At 33.4% G+C, this 10,297-nt stretch overlaps 1 protein-coding gene across 1 annotated transcript; it reads left to right on the top strand.

Annotated features, from left to right (window-relative positions):
* The first annotated feature begins 5 nt into the window (after positions 1–5).
* On the top strand, positions 6–10,269 carry LOC124436785 (NACHT, LRR and PYD domains-containing protein 3-like). Its single transcript, XM_046986758.1, has 4 exons — positions 6–2,112; positions 7,265–8,304; positions 8,827–9,087; positions 9,263–10,269. The coding sequence occupies exons 1-4, from the start codon at positions 137–139 to the stop codon at positions 9,382–9,384; spliced, it is 3,399 nt and encodes a 1,132-aa protein (XP_046842714.1). The 5' UTR covers positions 6–136; the 3' UTR covers positions 9,385–10,269.
* The last annotated feature ends 28 nt before the right edge of the window (positions 10,270–10,297 follow it).

Genomic DNA, 10,297 nt, shown 5'->3' with positions numbered 1-10,297 from the left:
ATATGGTGATAGTTCATTTAATTGTCATAATGAGATTATATCAAAGACGAAAGAAAGTTCTCTTTTAAAGAGCATCGAATCAAGATGTTTCAGACAATACAAAGATGATTTAACTTTTAAGTATGCTGTTTTTCTTATGGTAATTTGTAATATTGCTATTGTCTTACTTTGGAGTATCGTCTATGGATATTATGTAAAGCGTCGAATTGAACATAATGATAATAACAGTCCAATAGAAAACAGAGACGAACAAAGTGAACCTCTACATGTGGAATATAGCGAAGGAACTCGTCAATCTGACAACGTTGCACTTAATTTTTCTTCATTTTACATTTACATCGTTTATTTGATGGTTCGCCTCGTCATATTGTCTGTCTTTGTTGGATTATTTTTCTTTGCCACATTTCCCGTCGAATACACCTGTAAAAGACGTCCAACTATCAAAGAAATTTCCATGTTAAATCACACCATTTCAACCGTTGATTGTGAAAACCCCAACAGTGATAAAAGTGAAATCTTAATTAAAGCTGTTTTATCTGTCGATTTTATAGTAATAACACTAACAATTTTAGAGCTGTGTTACTTGACGTATAAGGCTTGGGTCGATAAATCTTTTAAAAAAGAGGAAAAATTTTCGACTGTTTACTTGAATTTTGTACCGCTCCAAAAAGATGACTGTGCAAATCCTTTGAAAGGAAAAAAAGAAGAATTTGGAAAACATTTGGAAGAAATTAAAAACAATTTCAAAACGGACGAATTATTTGAAATACATGACGACTTTGGCAATGAGATGAAAGAGTGGCGAAATCTTGACGATATTTACATCAACGTCTTAATGCAAGCAGAAAGACAATTAAAGAATGCTTATCCAAAAAAATTTAAAAGGCACGAAATCGTTGATTGCTATCTTACAATAAGAGAAGAAACAAAAAAATTAACAAGGGCAAGAGAAATTTTTACACCAATCCAGGGGGGGCAAGACCAATCGTATCCCCGCACCATTTTAGTTATTGGAAGGCCAGGAATTGGTAAAACTATGTTAACAAAAAGAATTTTGCTTGAATGGATAAAAAATTCAGATGAATTTTTTCTAGATAAACTTGTTCTTTTAATGCGATGTCGTGATTTTAAAAATAGCAACATTAGTCTCAAAGATATGTTAAGTGATTGTGATGGATTTTCAGATAAAGATTTTCCTAAAATTTACGACTTTGTAATCAAGTATCCTGAAAAAACTGTTCTTGTCTTTGATGGTCTTGATGAACTATCTTTGAATGAAGAATGCCTTAATATTGGTGGTTCAATCCTCCATGATGCGAAAATGCCAACATTTAGACTATTAAGTTCGTTTGTAAAACGTAAACTGTTGCCTGATGTCACTGTTGTTATAACATCACGACCCACAGCTGAACATGCATTTGATGAACTAAAATTTGACCGAACAGTGGAGATCTTAGGTTTTTTTGAAGAACAGATCAAAGATTATATCGAAAAGTTTTGTGGTAATGACAAGAATACCAAAGAGTTAATTTTGAATTGTATTGATAATTCTAATGAACTTCGTAGCCTGTGCTACATCCCTGTCAACACTTATATTGTCTGCTTGACCCTAAAGGAAAGCTTTATAAATAATGCTGAGGATATTCCAAAGACAATCACTGAATTGTACAACAGAGCAATAAAAATCTTACTATGGAGACACCATCCTTCTCTCAAGAAAATAAAACCGCCGAAAAATCATTTGATTATCCCTTTACCATCCTCACTTGATACCGATATAAAAAAAATAAAAGAAACAGCAAAGAAAGGACTTGAGGAAGGAAATTTGATTTTTGAAGAAGAGAATAATACAGAATTTCATAATTTGGCAAACTGTGGTGTTTTCCATCAGATACCACATAAACGACGCTTTTTTTATTGTTTTCTTCATTTGACTCTTCAGGAATTTTTAGCTGCGTGTTATATTGTTGACGATTGGCTAAACCTTGGCAAATTTTTGGATGATCACGTTGCAGATCCTAAATGGCATTTGGTGATTGAATTCATTGCTGGTTTAGTTGGAGATATGAAAAAAAGAGGAGAAGTAAAGGATATTAACGTTGTTGAACAAAGGTAAAATATTTATATGTATTAATAAAAAAACGCTGCACGTTTTATGTGGTTATGTGAAATTTGTATTAAGTCTAAGAGAACTCATTTTCAAATATTATTTATTATCTTTCTACTACAATTTTCATAATTTAGTGTTCAAAGCACTAATCTAAGGATTCTTTAACACATGACATCTCATTAACCTACTTTTATCTAAAATCTGGATGTTTGTAAGTAATGAGGTTTAATTGTAAATGTTTTAAAATTAACCACACCAGGTGGTATTTGGTTTTGCTTTTACCATAAAAGTAAGAGCATGCTTTCTTTCTTGTTTGTTTTCCTCAAACATGAATGATAAGTTTTCAGGTTAATCTGTTGTAGCAAAAGGATTGTTGTTCAAACTTTTCCAATGCAATATGCTTCACTAATAAAGTAGGGTTTTGTCACATAAATTCAGAATTTATTCACGTTATTTGCGAACTATCCATTAATTATCCAATATATTCTAGCATTCAACCTTATGTATAATGAACTTGCATGCTGGACAGCTGATATAAGAAAGTGGAGGAGAAATACTCCTCTTACTGTTTTATTAGTAAAATGTGTAACTTTCATTTTAATTTAAAGTATGTACCAACCTCAGTCGTCATTTAGAAAAGAGAAGACCATCTTAAAAAAATAATTTCAAAATATAAACGCCAATAAAAATAGATTTTTATATTTTAACACATTGCACTATGTCCAGTCAAAGTTCATATATAGCTCTACATAGTACTCATATTATTCTATACTATATGAACTATCACTACATATTGGGTATTTGGAGAGTAAGGATTACGTGGTAGTGGTAAGTGTTATAATTTCATGAAATTGTGTATAAAGCCACATTTCACTTTTACAAAACACCTTTTCGTTTTGAAAAAGGTATTCATAATATAGGCTATCCATATCGGCTTACTGTATATTTTATTTGCAAATTGAGTGTTGGATATCACTTGTTTATTATTCCAGTATGTTTTTACATATATTCAAATAAGCTGCTAAGGTCAGCAGAACAGCGTAAACCTGCATAAATAATGTGTCTTACTTTATCAATTTCATATGTTAAGGTGTCTGTTTTATGACGTCGTAAGTCTGACGTCTTGAAATTTGCCTATGGTATTGAAAATCGTAGATCTGCCCCTGTATGAGAAGTCCTAAGAAATCCAACTTTCGGAACATGCTAATATTTAGGATTTTCTGTTCCGATGTAAAAAAATAAAATACCAGCATGCTTAAAAAAATGGTGAAATTGACTTGTTACGTTTATTGAAACAAATCAAATTAAGAGAAACGATGATGTATTGTGAAAGCAGTATGTTTGAATTTATGATATATGTGAAATATATAGATTAATTTGTTTTTAATGTTAAAATATTGGATAAGAAATGATGTGTTTTTGTCACACAAGTGTCTCAGTTAATAGTGTTGCAACATGCACTATGACGCAGAAGCAGTGGCGTAGCTAGCGAAAAAAATTTGGTCGGGCTCACGAGTCGCCACCATGGTTGGCGCCGAGGGAGAAAATTTTCCGAATTTAGACTCCCTAGAACGTCGGAAACGGCTATCTTAGAAAGCAAATGCGTGATATTTATGCAGGAAATAGAACCATTTTGGTTAATTTAAATTGCCGAAGGATCTTATAGTAAAGCAGAGAAACAGTTCAAAAATAGTTGCAGATATGTGATTAATTTTCTCAACACTACTTACATAGATAGATACCTATGTACATCTTGTAAAGAAACTTTGACAAAAGAACCAAAAAAGGGTCAGATTTGTCATCAACAACTATCAAAAGTTGTGATGAAGTTGTCGTGCTGAAATGACAATCATCATTGACTGCATTAAAAAGTTCCCGGAAAAATTCTCACATGCCATGGACGTAAGACATCATCAGCTTGCTATCAGCCATATATGAATACCTATTTGTATAAGGAAGCAAGTCTTCGTGGTTTTTCAATGAACTTCTTTACTATCTCATCATGCAATGTGTTGGCGTCTTCTTTCTCTGACAGTATGTCTTTGTGAATGGAAATCCTGAAAAGAGAGCTAAAACGTCCTTGGCTCATAGTATTTCTAAGATAATTTTTTACCCTCTTCAAACAAGAAAATGACCTCTCAACTGAAGCACTTGTAATTGACAAAACCCCATTTATCTTTAACAGTTTTACAACTCCTGGAATACTAGATTGATAATGGAACTGAAAAATATATTTCAATAATTCATCGCATGAATCATAGTGAAAGTCTTTATCTCTGTAAATAAAACAAAGTTGGCTAACTAGCATTGGTATGTCAAACATATCACCATAAACCTCCTTTAGAAGATTTATCTTTTCTGAGGGCACTTCACCTTTCCACATCTTAAACACCCTAGGGTTAACAAGGTCAAAAATCTAAAACGCTCCATATCCTGAAATCACTCAGTCAGCATAGTCACAATTGTGTCAAGAATTTCAAAATAAATTTGTTTGTAATTATGCCGTTGGTCATACCTGGTTACTGGTGGTCCCACTTTCTCAACAGCCAGGTCGTACACCTGACAATATTCTGTATCATTTCTCAGAGAAGCAACAAAGGCCTTGAATCTCTCAAACCTACTCAATCCATAATGAAAGTCAGTGTCCTTGTTTTGCAAGATAGAATAAAGTATGGATGACTGCTCAAGAATTCTCTGGAAAACATGTACCAAGAAACAAAACAAGAAGCCATTAAGGTAGCCAAGTAAACCAGTAACCATACTTAACGTTTCATCATCCCAATCTATTGGATTATCAGTATGATTTTCAAATATGTCTATTAGTTTGTCTTAGTTAGAATGCAAGATATTGATGAAATGAGCCCTATAATACCATCTTGTGTCACCAGGACTAGGAAACTCAAGCCTATGCGATGATAGTAAAGCTTTTCTTTTGGGGGGAATTGCTAGTAAAGGTGCAGAAAGCACTAATATTAACAAAGAAAATCTTAACAGGTGAGATGGAGGATGCAGCTCGACATAATACTAGATTTAGTCTATGGGCAGCACAGTGAACAAATTGAGCATAAGGATAATCCTGCTGAACTTGAGCTTGAACACCATTGAGATGACCAGACATAACAGATGCACCATCATAAGTCTGTTCAATAGATTTCTCTTTCACATTATTATATTGACTTAACTTACCCTTAACCACTGATGATATAGCAGTTGCAGTCCTATCACAACTAACATCAACAAACCCAAGCTATCTTTTAATGACACTTTCCCCTTTGTCCATTCGCACAATTACACTCAATTGTTCTTTGGTAGAAACATCAGTTGCCTCATCAACCTGTATAGTTAAGAAAGTGCAGCAATATATTTCCTTTAAAGTCTCATCCTCTTTTATCTTATCAAGACAATCAATCAAATCATTCTGAATATCAGGAGAGACTCCAGTAAACCGCCCTCCCCCAGCAAGGTGGGTTTCAGCAAGCCTTCCATGTAATCGCCTTTCAAAAACAGAATCCATCTTGGCAAAACTTTCAAGTAGCTCTCTATAATTTCCTCTATTCGTGCTGCTACTAGATTTATCATGCCCCCTAAATGCAAGCTCTTGCCTAGACAAGTATAAAACAGCTTCTGTTATGGTTTTCAACATTTCCCTGTTTTGCCTTACCTCCTCGTTATGACGCTGAATCTCTTCACGCTTAGTTTGTGACATGAGACAGTCGATACGAGACTGAAAACCGTAGGTCTTCCAGGTCTTGTAAGCACCCATGTGCGATTTTGCCTTCTCATGCTTCTTACAATCGGATAGGAAATTCTTCATGTTTTTGAATCCCGTCTGCGTCCATGAAGATGACGATCCAGGGCAAAATAAAAGACAAGGCCAACAGAACAATGCATTCTTTTCTAAGCTACTACAAAGCCAATCTTTCTTCGAGTACCAACTTTCCTGAAAGCTTCTATTCCTGTAGTCGCTTGTAAATTTGGAATTGGCCGCTGCTTTACGAGTATATTTTGCTCGCCTGATTGTCGAACAGAAAATGGTTTCTTTTGTAGTTCACTTATTATATCGATTTCATTAGCCGAAGCCATTGTAATGTAAGTTATCACGATTTCCGAACGTATACTTCGAAAGCTCAAAATCCAAGTCACGCTTTTTGAAAATGAGACTGACTAGATGTTGTTAAACGTTTGGGTGTGTTCACAGCTACTCTCAACCAATCAGATTACAGATATTCCCACTATAGATTTTATTACTTGGTCGGGCTAAATTTTCAGAGCCCGACTAGATGTTGCGAAACAGCGCATTTGAGTTTGCTCAGTTGCTGTCAACCAATCAGATTGCAGATAATCCCACTATAGATTTTACTACTTGGTCGGGCTGAATTTTCAGAGCCCGACTAAACTGCGTACTGCCTGGCACTAGAAATGCACTAGTCATTGTTGCTAAGTAACGTTTAAAAATATGATAATTTTGCTAACAACGACGCAATTTGACAAATATTACACGAATAGACTGTGGATTATTCCAAAAAGAGTCGCAGAATTTAAAACTTTCGCAAATCCAATTTTAAAGAAAACAAATTTTTTGTTTTTGGGAAAATATTTGGTCGGGCTGGGCCCGACCAGCCAGACCGCTAGCTACGCCACTGCGCACAAGACATCAAAACATTACATGTACAATACATCATTAAAAATATTTAAAAGCTTTCTTCATTCTACGTTTGTCCTGATTTGACAAGATTTTTTAGTTGAAACGGAAAAACGCATCACACTAGCTATGAAATAAACAAAAACAAGACGCAAATTTTTTCCAGTTACAAAAAAAACGAAAGAGTTAAAAACCAAATAATCTTTAATTAGTAAATATATCTTAGTTTAAGTTTGATCAACTTGGTTTTTGAAGCACATAGAAGAATTTTTACTTTCCACTATTAAGCTGATGACTGTAACTAAGTCTACTTCATCGACTTTAAAACAGTGGGTAGTTTTTTACTTACCAAACAATTCAAATAAGATGTACCCTCTCTAGCTGTGCTCGACCACAGAGAAAATATTCTGCATCAGCTAGCTAATTGCTTATTATGCAACAATACGTACGCAAGTATTAAGTCTTTGATGAACGATTGGCTTATAAATAACTTTTGTATTTAACATTTGCAGGTTTACATTTTGGATCTCACATTTCTTTTCCAATGACGGCAATAAAGCAATTGGTTTTCTGGGAGTAAAGTGCTTATACGAGTTGCAAGACAAAGATATCGTGAGGTCAGCATGTACACAACTAAATAAGAATTATTCTCGAGAAATGAAGATTGAAGACGTTTCTTTTACTCCGGTTGATTCAAAAGCATTTTTCGAATTTCTTTCGGAATGCAAACACATAAATGAAGTTTTGTTCCATTCGTGTGAGTTTATTGATAATCATGTCTGCCTTGCAATGAAAAAGTTTTTATTAAACTGGACAGGCGACAAATTACTCTCTTTGCGTTTTGATTTTTGTGATTTTAGTCGTTATTTTTTGAAATATCTCAGTGAAACTTTAAAATGTGGTAACTTTACATTCACTGCATCTTACAACTCTATTAATCTAGAAAATGAAAGTGCTAAATATCTTAATGAAGCTTTGAAATTTAAGAATTGTAAAATTGCGGATTTATATATTGATGCCAAGGATTTAGATGATGAAGGCGCTAAACATCTTAGTGAAGCTTTGAAAAGTGAGAATTGTATACTTACTAAATTGGATCTTAATGACAGCAAGATAGGTGATGAAGGCGCTAAATATCTTAGTGAAGCATTAAAAAGTGAGAATTGTAAACTTACTAAATTGTATCTTAATGACAGCAAGATAGGTGATGAAGGCGCTAAATATCTTAGTGAAGCATTAAAAAGTGAGAATTGTAAACTTACTGAATTGGATCTTAATGACAACAAGATAGGTGATGAAGGCGCTAAATATCTTAGTGAAGCATTAAAAAGTGAGAATTGTAAATTTACTAAATTGGATCTTGCAAGTAACCTAATAGGTAATGAACGCGCTAAATATCTTAGTGAAGCATTAAAAAGTGAGAATTGTAAACTTACTGAATTGTATCTTAATGACAACAAGATAGGTGATAAAGGCGCTAAATATCTTAGTGAAGCTTTGAAAAGTGAAAATTGTAAACTTACTCAATTATATCTTAATGACAATAAGATAGGTGATGAAGGCGCTAAATGTCTTAGTGAAGCATTAAAAAGTGAGAATTGTAAACTTACTGAATTGTATCTTAATGACAACAAGATAGGTGATGAAGGCGCTAAATATCTTTGTGAAGCTTTGAAAAGTGAGAATTGTAAACTTACTCAGTTAGATATTTTTGAAAACGATATAGGTGTTGAAGGTGCTAAATATCTTAGTGAAGCATTGAAAAGTGAGAATTGTAAGTTTACTGAATTAAATCTTCCAAGCAACCTAATAGGTTATGAACGCGCTAAATATCTTAGTGAAGCATTAAAAAGTGAGAATTGTAAACTTACTCGATTGCTTATTTGTGAAAACGATATAGGTGATGAAGGTGCTAAATATCTTAGTAAAGCATTAAAAAGTGAGAATTGTAAACTTAGTCTATTGTATCTTGATAACAACAAGATAGGTGATGAAGCCGCTAAATATCTTAGTGAAGCATTGAAAAGTGAGAATTGCAAACTTACTCAATTGGTCATTTATGAAAACGCTATAGGTGATGAAGGTGCTAAATATCTTAGTAAAGCATTAAAAAGTGAGAATTGTAAACTTACTCAATTGGATCTTGATAACAATAAGATAGGTGATGAAGGCGCTAAATATCTTAGTGAAGCATTAAAAAGTGAGAATTGTAAACTTACTAAATTGTATCTTAATGACAGCAAGATAGGTGATGAAGGCGCTAAATATCTTAGTGAAGCATTAAAAAGTGAGAATTGTAAACTTACTGAATTGTATCTTAATGACAACAAGATAGGTGATGAAGGCGCTAAATATCTTAGTGAAGCATTAAAAAGTGAGAATTGTAAACTTACTAAATTAGATCTTGAAACTAACGAAATAGGTGATAAAGGTGCAAAATATCTTAGTGAAGCATTGAAAAGTGAGAATTGTAAACTTACTCAATTGAATCTTTATTGACAACAATAAAGGTGATGAAGGCGCTAAATTTCTTATTGAAGCTTTGAAAATGAAAATTGTAAACTTACGGAAGTGTACTTTTCTGCTTACAAAATTAGTAATCAAGGCACCAAATATTTTAGTGAAGCCTTAAAATGTGAGAACTGTAAACTTACTGAATACTTAAGATTGAACACTAACAACGTAGTTTGCAAACGGAAAGGCCTAGTACTTAAGCTTGGCCAACCATTGTCTATTAAGAAAAGATTCGTTTGCAGTGGTGTACTGGGCTCTGACTTGCTTCAATTTAAGGCCCTTTAGCTTTTTACTATTAGGGGGGACCATAAAAAGTATATAAATTAGGGGGGACCATAAAAATATTTTGTGATAATATATTGTCATAAACAACAATTTCTGCAGAATTTAGCTATCCTAAGCTGTTTTTAACTCTGCAATATTATTCAGTGTTGTAAAAAGAACAGTTAATCCATTTCCAATGACTTCGACACCTCTCAAAAGTACTTTAAAATGTTAGTTTGTGCAATGCCCGTTTGCCTGCTTTAATTTTTATTTCTCAGTAAGGGGGCCTTACAATGGGCTCATATTCTATAGCGCATGCAATTGCTAGTAGAGCAATCCATGCGTGATGCATAACTGTTATCGACATCTACTTTATGAGTAATATAGCCATGATTTTCTTTTGTTGCGCAAATTGTAAGCTTGATAAAATGTAAGTTTGTAGCTATCTTAATTTTTCAGGAATGAACTGGAATAACTTTTCATCAAAATTTTATTAAGCTGGTTTTTAGCTAGATATTTCTACATAGTTTTTATAAAAACTTTGCATATTTTGAGCTTTCTTATTCAAGTGAAGTGAACGCATTTCGTTTTAAAGTTGGCTTGCGCACGCAGTAGCGAAGAGTTTCATTAAGTTTTCTTGACTAACTAAAATGACTGAAAATGAAAATTTGTTACTTTAAAATTTCCTCTCATGCAAAAGCCTAAGTAAAACTCTGAAAAAGCGTCTCCTGGGAAAAAATTGGCTTTCTTTTGTCACATAAACTCAA

This window comes from Xenia sp. Carnegie-2017, unplaced genomic scaffold (assembly GCF_021976095.1).
Source record: "Xenia sp. Carnegie-2017 unplaced genomic scaffold, XeniaSp_v1 HiC_scaffold_16, whole genome shotgun sequence".
Taxonomy (NCBI): Eukaryota; Metazoa; Cnidaria; class Anthozoa; order Malacalcyonacea; family Xeniidae; genus Xenia; species Xenia sp. Carnegie-2017.
Note: the sequence above shows the minus strand (reverse complement) of the source record. Positions and strands in the feature narration are given on the sequence as shown.